Source organism: Pseudopipra pipra, chromosome Z, assembly GCF_036250125.1.
Source record: "Pseudopipra pipra isolate bDixPip1 chromosome Z, bDixPip1.hap1, whole genome shotgun sequence".
NCBI lineage: Eukaryota > Metazoa > Chordata > Aves > Passeriformes > Pipridae > Pseudopipra > Pseudopipra pipra.
In genome coordinates, this window is record NC_087581.1 from 71,956,313 (window position 1) to 71,976,324 (window position 20,012).

The 20,012-nt window shown below is 39.3% G+C and overlaps 1 protein-coding gene across 12 annotated transcripts in view; it reads left to right on the forward strand.

The window, feature by feature from the left end:
- The window catches only part of SHC3 (SHC adaptor protein 3), a 94,247-nt gene that overhangs the window by 49,819 nt on the left and 24,416 nt on the right, over positions 1-20,012 (forward strand). For all 12 annotated transcript variants that reach the window (XM_064640993.1, XM_064640994.1, XM_064640990.1 and 9 more), the window contains 3 exons: positions 3,124-3,194; positions 15,412-15,475; positions 18,184-18,303. In XM_064640993.1, the coding sequence (XP_064497063.1) occupies positions 3,124-3,194; positions 15,412-15,475; positions 18,184-18,303 (255 nt within the window). The remainder of the gene's footprint in view (positions 1-3,123; positions 3,195-15,411; positions 15,476-18,183; positions 18,304-20,012) is intronic.

Below are 20,012 nucleotides of genomic sequence, written 5' to 3' on the forward strand. Positions count from 1 at the left end.
GTTCATTCATACCAAAGACCTTTTCCTGGGGACATAGTGCCTTTCAATGAGGGTACACAAGCTGGAAGCTCATTCAGATATCAGGAAGTTGACAGAAGGCAGAATGTTATCTGAGAGAACTTGGAACTGGTAGTCCCAAAATCCTCCTACTTCAAGGTGGGCTGCATCTCGGTATATTTGGTTCCTGAGCAATGAGAGGGAGGATGATAATGGGATCTCATAAATCTCACAGCATACAGTAGCTGATTGGTTGGAATATACCTTAAGTGCTGGGTGAAGAGGAGCTTTTTTTAGAAGTAGACTGTTTTATAACTATATTTTAAATGTTTCATGGAATGCCTAAAGCAAAAGATAGCATTTCTTTTTAATCAGGGTATTTATTTGTTGAAATAAATGAATAATTTATTTACTTGCTATCTTGGTTGTATGTCTTCTTTCTGTGGATCCTTGTCAGGATGTACTTCAAATGGATATTTTTAGACAGCAGTGTTGGTCTTGGGGAATAATTGAAGCATAGCAGTAGGTGAGTTATATGTCCCTGTAGTTGGCCTTTGGACCTTTTGAATGTCAATTTTTATAGTAATTTCGTTACTTGAAAACATGCCGTGGTGATTAAGTGTTCACATCTTTTATCCCAGAAAATCAGTTGCCATCTTTGCATTGATCAGTCAGGAATACTGCAAGCCTTACTATGTTGTGTTCAGCTGTCTCCATGATACACATAAAACAAGTACAGGGTAATTTTTCCATCTGACTTTCCTTCAGTCTGATCTTGTCTCTACTGTTGTTAATGCAGATCAGGTAGTATAACTCAAAGGAGTCTAAATGCACGCCTCCTAAGTATGTTTATGGGTATTTGTCTAATTATTTGTCTATTTTGACAGTGACTTGTGTGCATACGTGTTTGTGTATTTATTTGCACGCCTGCATGTACTTGTCAAAATACCTTCCAGAGTTTGCTTCCAAAATGCTGGGCCTGGTTCTCAAACTTGTACAATTACTTTACTTTAAAAGATTTTTGGCAAATATGGATAAGTGAAGAAACAAGTGCAATCCAAGAGTGGTCTTGTATCAAGAGGTCTAAATTAACAGTTGATGAGATAATGAAAACCAAGTATTTCTATAACAAAAAAATCACAGGAATACCTTTGAATATTTATACCATTTACTGCACATTTAATTATAAAAGCATCTTGTATGAAATAAATATTTGGCAAAATTAAGCTACAAAAGCATCCTAGGACTGCAACAAAATGACACAAAAAGAATGCAGGGAAGCATCGTTCATTGCTGTTTATTACTATAAGTTAAATTACTTCAGCTGATTATCTCAAGTGATGTTAAAGAACTTCATCTTCAAGAGAATGAAATCACTCTCTGAGATATACTTAAAAGTAGAGTTAATGGCTTAACTTCCTTCATAAGAGCATGAAATTGTAGTTCTGGATGTTTTAAGTACTCGAGCAGACGTATATGTAAAAAAGGAATCTACTTGTAATAAGATACAAGGATTACCTAATTTTGCACTGATAGATGACTGATGATAGTGTAGAGAGTTTGAAAGTATGACCATTAGCTTGAGGGCTCCATGTGCCAGGATCTCTGCCAGACAAGACATTTTCGATGAGCATTATACAAACTTTCAAAAAATGTAAGATTGTGGGAGATTTCTAAAATGTTCTAGGAAATGGATCTTGAGGCAACCCTTCACAGAAACTGTGTGCTATCATAATCTAAGCTCAAGCAATTTAACAAATAGGAGTCAACTTTATTCAGTGTTGTAATGACTTCATAGCACATGATAGAAATAAATAATAATAACATGTGAAAAGAAACTAGATACTCCCTCAGCTTGTAAACAGTTTATGGCATTCTGTGAAAAAACTGCTGAAGTTCCAAATACAGTTACTGATGCAGCAACTCTCTAATTTAAAGATCATTTTTTCAGTGAAAATAAAATTCCTGAACAGGCACAAAACTGTGGCCTCTCTTGATTTCTGCGCCAGTTTCATGCCCAAATAGATTGCGTTATGCTGTGAAGATACCAAAACGGATACGGAACTGATGTAAAAGCTGATATAAACCCACAACACTAGAAAGCCATTATCAGGCTCATGATGTAAAGACTCATCCCGATTTCCTCTGGCTTTCAAGAGTTGGGTGTGTGGTTGGATACTTAACCTACACGCAGAGGTGCTGCCACGGGGTGTGACAGTCACGGGCTGGTTTCTGCGAAGCCATCATCCAAATATCTGACAGGAGCTGTAGCTCTGGTAGACTCTAGCACATGCACAATATGACCACTTTTGGAAGCAAGTCTAGAAGATTCATCAGAGTTTTTCTCACTCCTGTGTTAGATACTGTTACATTTTAATGTCATTTGTAATGGTCCTTCCCCCCCCCCCCCCCTTTTTTTTTTTCCGCAGAGATGCAGGGCAGAAATCTGGGTCAATAAGTCTGGTCTTTTCTTAATATTAGCTAACCTTCATGCCTTCCCTTTCTTGAATGACCCTGTTAAATCCATCTCCCAGCATGGGTTACTAGTGGGTTATTATTTTCCTATATCTTTATACTAGTGTAATTAATGAAATTACTAAATCACATATATCCCGGAGCTGTTTATTAAGAATTGCTTGCTGGTACTCTTTTCAGTCTTCCCTGCCATAATTTGCCTTTTTTTGTTCTAATGAGACTTAGTTCTCTCCCTCTTAAATAAGTTTTTCCTACTAACCAGTGCTGGATGAATTTCCTTTACCACACTTCCTTTTTCATTATTTTTTCCTTTGATTAGTTTTATACCTAAAATGGAACAATTAACATAGAAGAAAACACATAATAAACATTATGATAAATATCAACACATTATAAATTAGGTGTATTACAGTGATTGGGTTAAACATAAAATGATATGTTGAACCAAACTTGAGACTTAAATGAAATAAAATGTTTATGGAACAAATCTGTGACATACAACAGCATAACCATAACAACCTACCGGAGGCATAGGATAAATAAAATGTAAAAATAAGAATTGCACAGTGACTCTTAATGGTTAGCTGCATTTTCTCCCAGAACTCAAGCATAATTATAATACATTTTCCAACTGTTTCTTTCTCCTTACAGTACTTGGGGTGTATAGAAGTCTTACGCTCAATGAGATCTCTTGACTTCAATACTAGAACACAGGTTGCAAGGTAAGACTTTGTACAACTATGCTTTTTAAAGTAACTTCTGACTTGTGTCCCCAGAGTGGAAAGGCTGGGAAGATGGCAAAACACATAGTAAAGAATTCTGGACACCTTCAGTCCACTTTCTAATTTTGCTTTTACAGGTAAATCTCTTATCTGGTGCTAATACAGCTCCAACAGGGCTTAAGGGATATTTTCTTCGTGGATTTTTGATATGCCAGGAGGTACTTTAGCAAATGTTTGCCTGTTTGTTATGCCAAGTAAGGCACTTATCTCGTTACCAGTTTCATGACATTCAAGCCAGTGAGGATGAAAACACTCTTAAAATCTATGATGCATGGGCAAAATTAGTCTAGGGAGCTGTTTTGGGGACCTGTGTTTATAGATTTTTGCATTAATTTCTTATGAAAAGTGTCAGAATTTCTTGGGAAAAGATGTCAGAGTACAAACCATTTGTATCCTAAAAAGGATACAAATGAAAATATATCACCACAATGACACCAGAGACAAATGGAATAACATTTTCTTTTTCAGACTGTATGTAAGAAACAATAAGCTTGTATTATGTTCTTACTGCAATTCTTTTAAATGTGTCATGGTATTTTCGAAAGAGCAGTACATAAGTGCAACGCTCTCTAAAGAAGTGTCCATGAATCATTTTGTTCTAAGAAGAATATTTTCTAAGAACTATAGGAAACGGTGTTTTGCAGGCATTTTCACTTGAAAACCTGAGTCACTGATTTCAGAGGAATGTGATTTCAGAGGAACGTGGCACTCATAGCAACTCGAGACCGCAATTTGCAATTTCTGGAATTGAAATAATGAAGTAATCCTTTCCAAAGAAACACATATAAAGTGACACTACTGGATACAGTCCTTGAATTTCACCTCTTTGAGGCATCTTACAGTTGCCAATTAGTCTATCATAAACCATTTGTCGTGTCATAAACAGTTGCTTTTATCAAATGAGAAAAATTGCTTGGTTTTAGGCATGCATGCTGATCGTGTGGTCTATATGCACTGACTTTTGAGTTATACTTGCATACAGCAGCTTTGAGTTGGACCCCATAAGTCCCCACAAACATTGATTTGTCAAGATACTGCACTGATGAAAAGCATAAAAGCCCAAGGAGAGGTAAATGACAGAATTCTCTTTTTCAGGCGATGTGGACTATGGAGGCGTTTGAGAATTTTACTACTGTGCTTTTAAAAAACGTCATCATATACGTTTCTGATGTATTTGCAGCAGTGAACTTTTAAAATTATTCCATGTCTAAGCAGACTTGTAGTTCCAATGCAGGTGGTCCATTTGTGTTTCCCACTCGGAAGTTGTGATAATTACTGGGTTTGGTTTCTATAACCAAAAGTGAACCGAACTCATCTTTATTTTTCTGCCATTTCCTTCACTGTGTGTCTTCATTGGAATAGTTTTGTACTTTTCTTATTATCTAGCTTAAAGGCACAAGTCTGCCATTAATACTTAAGCATATTTGGTGATCTGAAGCAGTATGGTGTACACAAACAAAATATCTTTTTCTTGTAGTTCCTTCAATATGAAAAAAAAATTATTCTTGGCTTTTACTGTGAAACAGACTTTGAATAATATTTTTTTCTGTTGAAGTTATAGCATATTTTACTACATGGTGGTCATTTTGTTGTCCCATCTTCCTCTGATCATGTCTATATCACAGGATATTTTTTTCAAGGAGGAAGTCATATCTTCCTGTTTTGCTTTTTATTTTGCATTTACAGGTTTTTGTTTATCATAAAACACTGAAAACTCATAATTTTGATCATTTAATTCTAAAACTTTTCTGAAAGCAGAAGTTTTTAGGTGACTTTTGAATCAGGATCTAGCATCTTAGGCTGCATTTCATTAATTAATCTGCCTCTAGAAATCTCCTTGTCACGTCTTATGTTTTTGGTACTCACATACTTTGTCATACAGCATTTCTCATACAAGCCTATTGTTTATTAAGAAAGTATTATTAAAGAATTACTAAAATTCACGTCTGCTGATTAACTTCCTCATGTGTATTAAGAAACCTAACACACCCTAAGGTGTGTACTGAATTAATAAGGCTGATGTTCTGATATTACATGCACCAATTCCCTCTTTGAGAAGACACCTGGCCCCAAACGGTCTGTGCAGCCCTTTGATTACAGATGAAATAAAAGCACCTGAAACTTACATTTCTGCCCACTACATCATGCACTTATTTTTAGGTATGTCCATTGCTGATTTCTCCGCAGCTATCACCAGTAAAGCTCTCCTGGTAGCCTGATGGCTTCTGGTGCAGTGTGACCTGCAGAGGCCCGGGCCTGTAGATCTGGTAACGTTAGCCGTGGCTGCATCAGCTGAGGAACCTGGATCCGTAGCTGCAGTGAAGCCTCCTGTGTGTAAATTTCTCTGTGCTGTTTTCCTACAACCGCAGAAACAGATGTCACAGCAGCTGTGATCCCTTTCTGACCCAGAACTTCACAAATTGATCCCGCTGCATGCATCTAACCTGTTTGACCTGTTATTTTGCGAAGACCTTGCAAAACCAGTTGTAGCAGAAAGTGATCTGTCTGGGGCTGATATGACTTCTGGCATTATACAATGTTACTAAATACGACTTAAAAACAGTTAGAAAAAAAATGAGTCAAGTTACCTGATTTAGTGTGGAAGTCTGCATGCATCTCTTCCTAATAAACAAAGCATTGTGTTTTTCACGTACAAAGCACTTACTCCTCTTCTAGCACTGCCTCACATCTGTCCCTGCCTGCTTTCTTGCCCTTTTTCTCCTTTATTCTGAGCTCAAACATAGGAAGTCAGTCATTAGGAATCCTCCATTTGCCTTCTTCCTGTCTTCCAGTTATTGCATATGTCACTTTATGTCTCTGCTTGCCTTGAGGATGAGCCAAATCCCAAAGTAGGATAAGCTCCTAGAATAAAAAACTTGTGTGGCTCAGTCCTGGGAGGGTGAGATGTGTAGTCTGTGGCTCTGCTGAAATATCTGGGTATTATTTTAGACAAACTGTTAGTCCCAGTCACAGACAATTCTGTGATTAAATGAATTAGTGCTTGTAAATGGCACTTAAATTGTTGAGCGAGCATTTAGAAATCACTTAAAAATTGAGCTAAGATTTCCACTTATCTGGTGAATTAGAGATAAGAAATCAATGAGCAGAGCTTGTCCAGATAACTTGAATGGCTTTGAACATTCCAGCTGTTATAAAGCATTAGGAAAGCATATGCATCAGTGTGTATGCATGGACCAGTCTGACAAATGAAGAACTCTGGCTTCCATTTCAGGAACTGCATTGAAGCCCCAATGTAAATAGTTTGGTCAGTGGCCTTTCCTGCCTTATTGCAGTCACGTGAAATATCACCTCATGCCATCTAATGCTGTTGTACCTAGCCTGTAACTTGTGTTTGTTTTCCTTTTTCACTTTTTTGTAAACTATACTGTTAAAACTTGCAACGAGACCTTTATCTCCATGTGAAAGCAAGTGAGGAAGCACTTCCACATGTCCTACACTTCACTGGATCTTAACAACCTTCGTAGTGCCTTGCAAAGCTATTGTTGTCCTAATTTTGTGTCTGATTTGAGAAAAGTGAACAGCTATGTACAATTTATAATAGATTTTCCCCTTTATGATTCACATTTGAAGTCTCAGGATTCTCTCACTCCAGGAGAAATAGAAGAAGCAGAGTAGTATAATCACTTGTATTGTATTTATTGTTTTCTGTAATGAATGTAACATCATGTGAACTCTTGAGCAAATAAATGGATGCACAAGACAAGGGTCAGCAGTTATACACAGTGATAAATGGAAGCCAGCTGAATCCACGTGTTGCATCATTAATTATCCAGTGATAATTCTGGTAACACATGTGAAGTCAAGATAACTTTCCTGGGGAGTAAGACGACCAAAAGCATTTAATTTTCAACATAATGGAGCAACAGGAGGACTAGCAGATGAGACTTCTGGGCTAACCACAGGTGGCAAGTGGTTAAAGTTCATCAGAAACCTACCGTCGTCCTCACAGAAAGGGGCCCCTCTTAAGTTTCTGTGGCCAGGCCCTTTGTGCCTTTGGGCTTTTTATTAAAAAAAATAAATGAAATTAAAAATCAGGTAAAACTCTTTTGCAACATGTGCAGTGTTTGCAGTTCATGTAATGTGTTTGCATCCTTATTGTTCAAGCTGTTCTGGTGTAATGAGTCCTCACTTCTGTGTTGTGTGCATGAGTGAGTTATGCACTGGTTTGAATTAGATGTTGCATGCACTGTTTTGTTGTACGTCCAAGACTGGGCTACAAGGGTGCATGTTCACTGGCACTTAATGCAATGCCATCAGTTTGCTGCATGCAGCATCAGAAAGTCTCACCTCCCCATGCTGTGTAAAACATTATGTTGCATGCTGTCTTAATAGCAAGTAGATCAGAGGACTGAAACACTTAGTATCAGCGCTGGACCCAAATCCAAACTCTGATCCCAGCCCTCTCCACGAGCCGTGTTGGGCTGAACAACTGGAAAGAGATTCCTCTCCAAATTTGTGGCCTGAACTTTATTAAGAATATTATTAGAGCAAATCCTTTTATGCCAATATCCCAAGCTTTTGGAGGAGAGATGGTGGAAATCCATATTTTAGAGCTGGATTTGAGTCCAGTGCTAAGCAATACGAATGAAGCTCAGTTGATGTGATGTTTCAACTATATCTGTATTCTTTGCAGAAATCCACTGTCAGCAAGCATCACTGAAAGAAAGGGTGGAAGACATTGAAAAGGAAGAATGTTTCTCCTGTGATTTTTGAAGGTGGATAGGTAATGTGTTATCTGCAGTGAATTCTTTATTGTGTCCTCCTTAACACACTGTCTTGCTTAGAAGGTGAGTGCAGTTCACCTCTGCCTTCTGCTGTGTGTACCCTGGCTGTGGGGCAGTGCTTATGGGATGGTGCTTAGGGGATGGCAGAACACATAAACCATCTGGATGCACAGCTGTATGCAGGAAGGAATGTGCACAGTTACTTCAGAGTCAAAACTCTGGGAGGCAGGGGGTGCTGACTACTGCTAGGTTTACCAGGAAACAAGATTCTCAAAAGTGGATGGAGGCATCCTTATAATTCATACAGCACACCACTGAGTGCAGCAATGACAGCTGATAGTTAGAGAATAATTTACATTTGCTAGTTAAGCTGTCATTAGCACAGAAATGGGGTAGAATAAATAGGATTTTGTATGCCTAACACTGGAATCTTTCATTTTCAAAGTAGTATTAGTGTGGAAAATGTTACCCAGTATTTGGAATAATTTGACTAATATATGATAATACAAAGCTGGACTGAGACCAATTAGTTGAGCTCACATGCCTTTGCAGGAAAACAAAGAGCCTCTCAGGGGATGGAGAGGGTCTAAAGTTGAAAGCCAAAAAGTCAGGGAAGCAGTTATGTGGATAGTCATACCCTGGGTTTTCGGAAATCTAGTGGCTCAGAATCAGAAGCAGGACTTGAGGCAGAGTGGTCTTAGCATATTTTAAATGCAAATTGCAGTAGAAAGTTAATGACTGCCTAGAAACTTGGAGACACTCTCACGGTCTGCTAGTTGCACCTGGCAGCTTAAGCACACAAAGAAATGATGGCTTAAGGAATTTGTATGTCATTTCTGTGACATGTCCAGTCACAGAATACAGTTAATCACAAATGGACAGTCCTTTTTGGCAAACACAGCTTGCATATTTATAAAATGTCATCTATCTTATGCAGTTATTCAAAAGGGCAGCAGTAGGACTATAATCATCTAATAAAAAAAAAGAGCTTTTGTAAGATATCTGTCTCCAAAGTCCTGCTTTGGACATGAAGCCAATTAGGGGTTAGAGAAAAATATTTGTTAGGCTAAATGTTTTCATTTTACTTTTGTAAGGTTTTATGTCGTCCTTCGAAATATCTGCTGTGTACTACTCTTTGATAGAGAAGATACCTCAGTAAATGACCTGAGGCTGGACCCAGTTTGGAGGTTATTATGATCCTGATTCAGCAACAGAAAACAGTTTTAATTTCTCTGTCTCCATTTCTCTGACCAGTACTAGGATAAATGACTAGAGACCAGGCTGAGTGGAAAAAAGCCTGAAGGTCACAAAAGAAGTTAAAGGATTGAGCTACTTAACAGATCTAAACCTTAAAGTACATTGGTCTTTTTTTAGTTTTTTAGGTGCCATTGACCATATTCGTGACAGATGGAGGGCTGTGTATGAGAAAGGTTTTGTAGGTGTAGATTCAATGCCAAGGTTTTATACACTCCTACTTTACATCCATAAAAGCTATGTATGCATGCAGAGTTAAGAGATATACCTAAATAAGGTGTGCTGCTGGATAAACAAGTTTCACTCTACATTTCCTAAATAAGGCTATTGCTCAGAACTACTGTATTTAAAGAAATCATCAAGATCAGGTGGACTTTTCTGTTACTGGTGAATGAAACTGGGTTTCTGAAATTTACTTGGATGTAATAAAAGAAGGTACAAATTGTACAGTCCCAAATATTCCTTAAAGTTAGGTCATCTATAAATGCTGAGAACAGAGCTCTCATTGAGCATACCAATGGATAAAAAGTCCCTTTGTCAGTAAAAGCAAGAGAGTCTTCACAAGTGCACTGATTTCTCTTAGGAGTTGAATGGAAGTCTCACACTGAAGATGCAGGAGCATAAGGATAACTATCATTAGATAGATTGCATGCTAAATACCTAATGGCATGTGGTACTCTATGTCTAACAGTTGCCAAAGTCAACAGTTTTACTGTATAAAGTTTATTCAATAAAACAAAAATTAAACTGGCCAGCTTCCTTTCATTTTCTGCTTGTAGATTTTCTGCTTGTGAAAAAACTCCATTTGAAGAAACAAAACGAGGAGCTGACAAGAAGAAAGAGAAGATTGTTGTCTCCTTGCTCTACCAGTGATGTCACATCAGCCTGTGTGACACATCTGCTGGTGCCACCTTGCTCCACAAACCTTTTCTCCCAGGCTTCCCATGAAGACAGGCTTCACTTCGGTCGGGATGGTGTGACAAATGGCACCACTTGGTCTCTGCACCACTTTCTGGGAGGGATTCCCCACAGGGGTGCTCCCTGCGTTGTAGTCTGAACTCCTGGCAGAGTCAGCCTGCCCTTCCTCTCCATGCCCGTGTTTCTCCTTAGCTGCTTCTTCAGCCTCACATCTTCCAGACATGGTCAATCTGCAAGTTGGCACTTAAAGTTCTGTAAACAGTAATATAGTGGTTTAGTGTTCAGAGCTTGTGGATGTCCCCTGTCCTACTTCAGACAGCACATGCTCGTTATGCCTGTTTTGCAAAAGAACAAACAGTATTTCAATTATTAAACAGATTTCTAAAAATGTGCTTTTGGTCTCTGGTTTTTTTTTTCTTTTTCAGAAGCAAGTTATTTTTATATTTAGTACAGACTTTGTTTCTCCTCAGGAAATACTGGTACAATACTTGGTAATGATGTAGAAGTTATTAAAATTGACAGGAACATAGTACTGTTAAGAAATAACTGTAAGTCTTCTGTACAATTCTTCCGATCATGTCATGCTTTCATTTAGAAAATCCACCTTTTGATGTCTGTTTTTTTTAACCCATGAAGTCCTAAGCTTTGGAGGTGGAAAAGGTAACATTGGGGACTACAGGATACTAAAATATCTTAAGAGAATATTAGATGGTTTTAAGTATTGTGATACAAAACATTTCAGACTAAAGACAAGTCACATTTTCTTGTCTCATTATTTGGCATGGCTTTACTTTTTCCAAATATGTTGAGAAAATCTGTGCTGTTTGTATGTGCCTGTCATTTCCCTGAAATATGAGTTCCAGAATTCTGGTTTTGAATCAATTAAATTGTATTAATTAAGAACAGCAACAACTAAAACAGCACAATCAGAAAAATATTTGAAACCACAAGAATGGAGAGTATTTTTCATGTGATGGTGCTCCACAGAGGAGCAGATTTGAGCTTCCTGAGCCAGCTACTTTGTATAGCAGAGTAAAATATCACTAAAGCTATGAAAGCTACCAGGCTTTTTAATGGAGCAAAATGGCAATGTAAAATGTCCTTTTTTCTGTCTCAGATGTCAAGTCACTTTAAAGCAGAGTAGGTGAGTTTCAGAAAATGCATATTGGTAATTTTTTTACTGGATAATCTTACGTGCTGAAATTATATTCAAAATACACAAAATGTTTCGTGCCAAGAAAATGACTCCATGGTATGACCATCTGCAAAGCAGAAAATACTTCTGGGCAGATTTGGAACTCAGCGTGTGGTCCCTGCTGCAGACAGCGCAGTAACTAATTTTACAAGAGATCAGCCTGGCTTTACACTGGTTTTTATCTGAGCCTAACTAATGAAACAGGATGTGGCTTAGAAAGGTGTGATGTGTGTCTGTGTCAAATAACTTTCTAATTGGAAAGGAAGCAAATATGGTTGCACCCAACTTTTCCAAACTCCGTGCAACGTTTAGCCGTGCAGATATGTTCAGGACTTCTGCCTGCCTTGGGCAAGCATTTCCACACACACAGGTCAAGTGATGGCACTCTCAACGTAGCAGCAATATCTGTTTCTGGGCCCAATTTGTGGCTGAAGTTTTTGTGCTGCTGAGGCATTTGCAAATTTGATTTGCTGAAAAAAAAGAAGCTTACGTCTGCCCTGTACTGCCTGACCGTGCAAGTTGGAAAGAAATCTTTAGGCTGTCTTTTCCACCAGGCTATCTGTGTAAAGGCACCCTTGCCCCAATCCTCCTAGAATGTTCTGAATGGAGTGATCTGGGAACTGTCATAGAATCATTGAATTTTGGGGGTTAGAAGGGTCCTTACAGATCATCTAGTTCTAACCCCCATTTCATGACTTTCACCGGACCAGGTTGCTCAGAGCCCCGTCCAACCTGGTCTTGAACTCTTCCAGGGATGGGACATCCACAGCTTTTCAGGGCAACCTGTGCCAGTGCATCACCATCCCTACAACATAGAATTTCTTTCTAACATCTAATCTAAACCTGCTCCCTTCCAGTTTGAAGCTATTTCCCCTTGTCCTATCACTACATGTAAAAAGTCTGTAAGAAGTTTCCCTATCTTTCTTGCCTGCATTTAGGTCACCTGAAAGCCTTCTCTCTTCCTATCTGAAAATGCCAATTCTCTCAGCCTTTCCTCATAGGGCAGATGGTCCCTCTAACCATCTTGGTCGTCCTTGGAAAAAAGTGCCTATCAGTGCAGTGGCAGATATTCAGCTGTTCTATTTTGTCTTGTTTTGTTCAAATACCTCTTTTAGACTTCTAAACTCCCACACAGGAAAAGTACTGTGCCCTCTGTTGCAGGTATGCAAAGGGTTGATGCCAGAGCACCCTGACCTTGCTTATGCAGAATTGCTCTGTGAATGTATTTTCTGAAGTTCCCAGCATTCTCACTAAAAGCATTCTTAAATTAAACTCTGCAATTGCTCGAATACATTCAGTATTCACAGAGTTTCAGAAACTCTGAAGAGCCACAGCATGGCCACAGCCTTTGAGAACACTGAGTTCAGTAAAACTGAGCTATTTTACTAAAATGAAGACAGGTAGCTGGAAAATGTATAGAACTTTGTTCCTGATTGAGAGGACATGTAGCCCAGCCTTCCCATGGCAGAGTGTACAAGGAGTAGCTAAGGCTGCTTTGCCATATTTCTGCCCCGAGCTCAAGCCTTTTCAGCGTTTCCACTCCTACACCTAAGTGGCAGTTTTGGTCGACAAGGTCTTTGAGTCAGATGAATCTATTGAGTAACACACTTCATGTCTGATTACAAGGAGCTGGCAGACAGTAGAGGTAGTAGTAAAACCACTACAAATCCCAACCCTGTACTAGAAAAATAACAAGATTGTACACAATTTTTGTCAGATGCTGTGGCTTGAAAAACTCTCTTTTATTCCATGTTGCCACTAGAGAGAGAAGATGGTGGAGGCAAATAGGAAAAGGAAGGAAATTACATCCGAATTTGTCCCTCAAGCACAGTTCATATCTCTGAAATACAAACCTGTTCTGTGAGAGGCAAGACCTGTCAGGTGTCTCAATGCACCAGCTGGACCACTGGAGAAGACAAAGAGGATGAAGTGTTGGTGATGTCTCTGTGAGAGCAACTTAGAGCCAAAATCCCAGGGAAGCTAAGACACACCTGGTGAAGCAAGAGGCATGAGTCTTAAAGACAGCAGTGGGCTGGAGGCTGTCACTGGCTGGAACTGCTCACCCCATTGCCTCCAAAGGATTTGGTTCTGTGGAAGAAAGAGTAAGGAAACCACAAGTAGCTCAGTAGCCAAAGGGGATGACTCTCTAAAACATGATGTCTGATTGTTTGTCCTGAGCCAAAGAAAAAGATTTTTAGTGAATTCTTCATTTGAGAAGAGTAATATTCATTTCTCCTGATCACATTTCCAGGAGTAACCTATGTCTCAGTAGCATGGTGATCAGTATGCATGATGCTTGCTGTGCTTTTGCTTCTAAGATGCATCAGGGCTGCTCCTTTAAAGCAACTGATTTTTACTTTCTCTGTAAGAAAAGTTAGTAACTACTTTAACTAAAACACTTGCTTGGGATCAAAAAAACATTGTGGTGAATGTAGGAACTAACTACAAGCACTGAACTGTGAAATGGAATGCTGTTGTAGCTGTAGTGGTCTGAGTGCATATGCAAGGCGAGGTTTGTAGTGAGAGGCAATTTTATTAGAGAAGCAGATGTAGGTAGGGGGGAAAAACATCCCCGAAAAACAAGCTGTGGAACAAACAAGCTCTCTTCTAGACCTGAAGAAAGGATTGTACGCCTGAAAGCTTTTTTGACCATTCTTGCTATAAATCTCACACATTTTCAGAATGGCAGGACTGTAGACCTGCTTTGAGCCCTGTTCACTCTCACAACCACCCACCTCCCAAAATGTAATAAATTCATGTGATTCTTTCAGATGATTCAAACTTTGGATTGGGCCCTAGGTAAAAGCACCCAAGGCATGACTATATAGCACTTACTGATTGCAACCAGATATAATCTGTGACATTTCCTGAGCCATTATACGTTGAATACTGATAAGTATATGAATTTCTCTCCTGATTCATTTGTTGATCCTGTGCCATCACCCAATGCATAGTTGAAACACACTGCATATGGCACAAAGTTAACATATTTTATGTTTTTATCCAGGTGATGTTTCAAGGTTTTGGTTATTTTGACTGTTCTTTAGCTTGTAGTTCATTGTCTCCCATTCTGTTGTTTTCTATTTGCTTGTTGCATAAGGTATTGTTATTTGCATGGTCTGGGCTCTAAATATAATGTCCTGTTAGTCTCAACACATATTAAAAATAGTTGTTTAACAAGGTTTGGAATCACCTTTGCTTGTTCCTGTGAAATGAGGAATTCTTCTGCAGTATCAGTGGGACAGGCCTATTATAGCTTTGTTTGTCATGGTCAGAGGAAAGTCTCTACACGGGAGACTTTGCACGGGAGCAAATTCTAAACCTTGACCAGACTGACTATTCAGAAAATAAGCTGGTAAATCATGAAAGGAACTAGAAGATTTGTTTGTGGCAGTATGATTTCAAGAGTTTTTGTGGTATGCAGTTACTCTTCTATGAGAGGGTGTAGCTTCAAATCATTTCTGAACATGCATTTCTTTCAGTCAACCCAGGTGCAATGGGGTGAATGAAGCAATATTACAAAACTGAAGCAAAATGTTGGTGGCATTAATCTTGCTTACAATGTAAAAATAAGGCCACTAATAAATTATTCAGATTGTACTGAACAGATATCAGTTAAAATTTTGTACATGTATTATATACAACATGCATATTACCAGGGATGTTTTAGGGTTCTAGTGCTATCTAAAGCCTGGTGGTTTTGCTCTGACTGGAAAAATGCATAGTATAGTAGTGACAAAAATGATCCTTTCTAACTCTTACATTACAAGAAACATTTTTTTTTAAAAAAAAAGGTGTTAAGCAGTGTACAAAAATGAGACTTGGAAGAAGGCATTAAGGCTAATATTTCTATTTACAGTGAGAAAAATCTCTTTTTAATAGTACGAGAAAACATTTTCTTTTTGAGGAGAAAGCTGACTGACCTGCTAACTATCCTCACTTGTAAGCAGAAATATGGTCTGAAGCTGTTCTCTCCAGTGCATTTGAAGCGTAATGAAGAAATCCACACATTAATTTGCCATAAAGCTATTTTCTGTCTCTTCAGGGAAGCAATCAGTCGTGTTTGTGAAGCCGTGCCTGGTGCCAAAGGAGCCTTCAAGAAACGAAAGGTATTTTTCTTTTCTTGTAGTGCAGTTGACTCTATTTTCTTAGTTCAGCACAGAGGAGACCGGGCACAGCAGGCAGGTGACTTTAAAGCAGCTTTGAGAATTGCAGATCATTAATCAGGTAAAGTGTTGGCTGTTTTCACCCACGGTGTGTTGTCGCTTGCCCTTTTCGTAGGGATCTGCTTTTTTAGGCATCTGGAAGCATGAATACATCTAGGACGAAGACTGTGCCTTTATATGGCTTCTGTAGAAACCCCCTCCTTCTACTTTATTTATTTTTTTTTTGTAGGTCACATGTGGGAGAGTTAAAACAAACAAAAGGGATGGCTTTTAACACAATGCATGAGTAAATCATGGAAAAAGGTGCTGGAAGGTAGAGCAGAAGCCAAAAACATACATAGTTCTGAAAGTGATTAGGTCAGTTCTTTGAGCATAGCTCTACTGGTGACATTTAATGAGTTTAATCATTTAATCATTTAATCACTGATTCCCAGGGATGGAGAGAACATATCAGGTGATCCTTTTCTCTCCATGCTCTTTCCATGTGGCTGATGCTCAGTGGCCAGCACTTATGGTGAGCCCAGTGTGTCCCTGACAGGGTTATTGTCATGCTTTTATTTTTATTTGTGTGGTAGGAGTTAGAATCTTCAGACAGGGAGCGGAGGAAGCCTTGGCTCAGCTCATGCACTGGTGGCTCTCCACAGTCTTGCTCTGCCTGCTCTTCCAGAGGCCTGCTGGCAAAGCTGGGATATATTGCTGACCCTGAGGGAAGAAGCATAGAAAGCAGTTAATTATAGCCCGTGTGTGAGATCTTGGGCATAGGAGGAGAGTGGTGGGGTGAACAAAAAGGTCTGTCCACTTTCCCACCTGCTGCACCATCTAGGCAGTGTCTCAGTAGAAAGGGATGGGATGAAATGCCACTTGTTTGCAATGGAGGATCTTCCTCTGGTAAAATCAGGCATATGTGACAACACATGTCACGGCACAATTGGAAATTGCCTCAGAAATTAGGGTTGTGGTTTCCCCACCACCACATCTATCACACTGGCATCTCTTGGTTCTCTGGCTTTTTGTTTTAATACTGAAAATAAAGACAAAAGTATCTTTTTTTTTTTTCCCTTGGAAAGCAAAATGACACAAAGTATAATTGGAAAAGTGAGATAAAGGGAGTTCCACCTGCCTAGTGAGACAGCTTGCTCTGTTACGGGTTTTAGAGGCAATGCTGCTCACCAGTTATTGAAAAGGAATAGCAACAGAACTTTAGCTAAACATCAAATACAGGTCTCTTTTGCTGGTCTGTATGTTCATCATGTTTTTGCCACTGGTGGCTTATCAAATTGGTTAAGGTGACATGTAGTTCCTGAGGGCATGTTTTCTCATTTTAACTGCACTGTGGGCACGTGATCTTTAGGCACGACCTGGGAATCATGAAGGATTAAGGAAAGAAGAGATATACAAGAATGTTCAAAGGAGATTGTTTTATTCAGAAGTTAATGAAGTACTAGCTCTGCAATGTGACAATGCTGAAATAGTGCAGCACAAACGTCACATGGGAGCAGTACGCAGGTAGTGTATTTTTAGTCAGTTAAACAGAAGGAAAAGAAGCTAAAACTAAATGTATGTAAACTTTTAAGGTCTACAGAAGCACAGGTGTGTCCATCCTGCTATGAACAGAACTTTCCAAGCTTGCAGGCAGCTTAGGACAAATGCAAATACAGTGGCAAAAGAACGCTGCCTCCAGTCACAGCTTTGCTTTTATATCTTAATAACCAGCATAAATATTCACAAGTGGAAATTCAGCAAGTAGAAGGACTTGGTCTGTTACTGCTGGGCACCCTGACTTTGTACAGGCTGTGGTTTACCTGAATGAGGCTGCTCTCACACAGATTTGTGGTTCCCCAAAGCTGTCAAAGACGAGAAGTTTTTGAATTTTGCTTTGTCAACATAACTTACTGACTTGCTACAAAACCTCCTGAGGGCTAGTGAAATGCCTGCAAATGTTATCAGTATTGTCACATCCCCTTTATTACATTCCAACACTTTGTACTTATTCTCTGAGTTAGGAGTAATCTTTACCTGCATGTGGTACCGCAGCATACTGAGATTTTGTTTAGCCTATGTCTGGGCTTTTGCCTGCTGCTGAGAAGTCCACAAGCAAAATCTTAGAATGGTTTGGGTTGGAGGAGATCTTTAAAGGTCTTAAACACTCTGTATCCCATTTTGTAAGCATCCCATCGGTATCCCTGGAGTCCCACTTTCCATGTGGAGAGTAGGTAGAGAAGTCAGTGGATGCAGAGAACAGATTTCTTTTCAAGAGTTGAAGCTGTTTTTACAGAATAAGAACATTATCATTTTAAGATACTGACTGAAGGCATTTATCTTAGTCTGCTTACTTGGTTCCTTAGTGAAGGTGAGACTTTGCTGTCTTACAAACCCCCTATTTTCTATCAGGTCTTCTTTTATATCATATATTCTTGTTTTGTTAGGTCAAGAGTAGATGACTACCTGCCTAGCTACTATCATTAGTAGGAGCAGTAGTAGCATAAATGGGAAATCATTTCCAGGGGGAAGCAGCTGTTGTGAGTAAATGCTCTTTGAAAGTCATAAACCTTTTAGAAGCCTTTCAGATCACCGCTAACCCTGCATACAATGAAGGTCATCCCAAATAAACAGAGAACAAAAATCTGCTTTTTTTCCCCCCCTCCTCACAGCCACCAAGCAAAGTCCTTTCTAGCATCTTGGGAAAGAGCAACCTTCAGTTTGCAGGAACGAGCATAATGTTGAATATCTCCACCACCAGCTTAAATCTAATGAATCCTGATACGAAACAGGTGAGTGCAACTTCTGTACTAATTTGTAAGGCTTTTGATGAACAGTTTGCTGCTGTCTGTCAAATACTCAGTTGCTCAAAGTTATTATTCCTCAATAATGTCTATAAAATTAATAAAAACGAAATATGAATCATAGTAGAAGTCAACTTATTCCAGTATTCAACACAGCCTTCATGAATTACTTCCTTCTTGCCCTGTTTCTGGTAGATTGGTTTTGCTCTTATAAGACCTATGACATGAAATGTCATTTTCTGGTCATGGTGGTTCTTATTGGGTACAATTACAAACTTTCAGGGTGGTAAAAGGGATGTGCTTGGAGTAACCAACTAAAGGACTGAATGTACATCCCCAATTTCACTGTTTTCTTTCCATTTAATGTCTGAAAGGGCAAACCGTTCCTGAGGCACTGCTAAAAATACAGCCTCGGGCATTTTGCAGTGCAGTGAAAGGCCAGTCTTTCAGAGAGACAAGGCAGCCTTTTTTCAAGTAGCTTATTCCTTCTTCTTCACTGTGCTGAAGGTACAGACGCACTTTGGGGAATCACTGCAGTGGTTTGTGAATGATGTATGAGATGAGAAAAATCCTTGCTCAGGGTATACAAAGAGAAAGCAGATGGACATGCGTAGTCACTGCTGTGCTATTTGCTGTGAGCCACATATTCTGCTAGGGCACAACGACTTTCTGCCCAGATACAGCCAGAGAGGAAAACAATAAAGTTCCTATCATCCTTCAGGGCATCAGGATTAAAGAATGAGAAAGAACATGTACACTGTCCATTAAAAAACCTTGCTGATTATTACTATCATCATGTTCTCGTTTATTTATCGTCATCCTTGCTTAGAAAACATCCAAATCTCCTGCAGTGAGCACTGAGGCACTGGGAGCAGTGCTGTGGCTGGATGCAGCAGTTTGTAGCCTTACTATGGAATATACACAGCAGTGCCTCTCACAGGGACAGTTGCCCCCAATCAGAAACACAGGAACTTGATGTTAATTAGTAAGAAAATGCCAAGCCCTGAAAGTCGCCTTGTCTTCAGCCAGTGCCAGGGCAGAACTGTAGTTAAACTGATTTATTGCAGAGCAGAGTCATCCCCCAGATGTTTTGCCTTTTCTCTGAGTTGACAAAACTCTTCATCTTTCTCTCACATAATTCTTTTTGAGATAGACTTTTCTGGGTGCTGCTGGCCTGGGAAACGTCTGGTTTCTCAGAGATCCCTAGTGTGGCTATGGTCTCTCCTGTTTCTTGTTTGTGCCAAGCATTTGATTTGCAAATAAGAATGGCCCAGCAGCTTTGCCCTTTGAGGCCCCACACAGGAAGAAGGCTGTGAACTTCTGTAATAGCCTCTTTTTCCCAGGGGAGCTGGAAAAAAAGAAAAAAGACAAGACAGAGTTGTTGGCCCTGAGGGTAGAAGGAAAGCAATTGCATGTGCTGCAGCAGCAATTCAGTGAATATGTTAGGCAGGGCTGGGTGGAAGATGGTTTGTTTAGTATATTTCTTTAAAAAAAACCCCTGGCTTGAACTAATGGCTTCAAGCACTTTTCAGTTTTCTTAAAACTTGGAAAAATTAGCTTAGAGACAATCTAAAATAATTTTTGTTTTATATGATACTGGAGTAAAAGATTGGGTTATTTGTACAAGTCAGGGTAGTGACAATATTAAATGTGTAACAGATCTTCACTAGTTCATTTCTATTGTTAAGATTACTTCT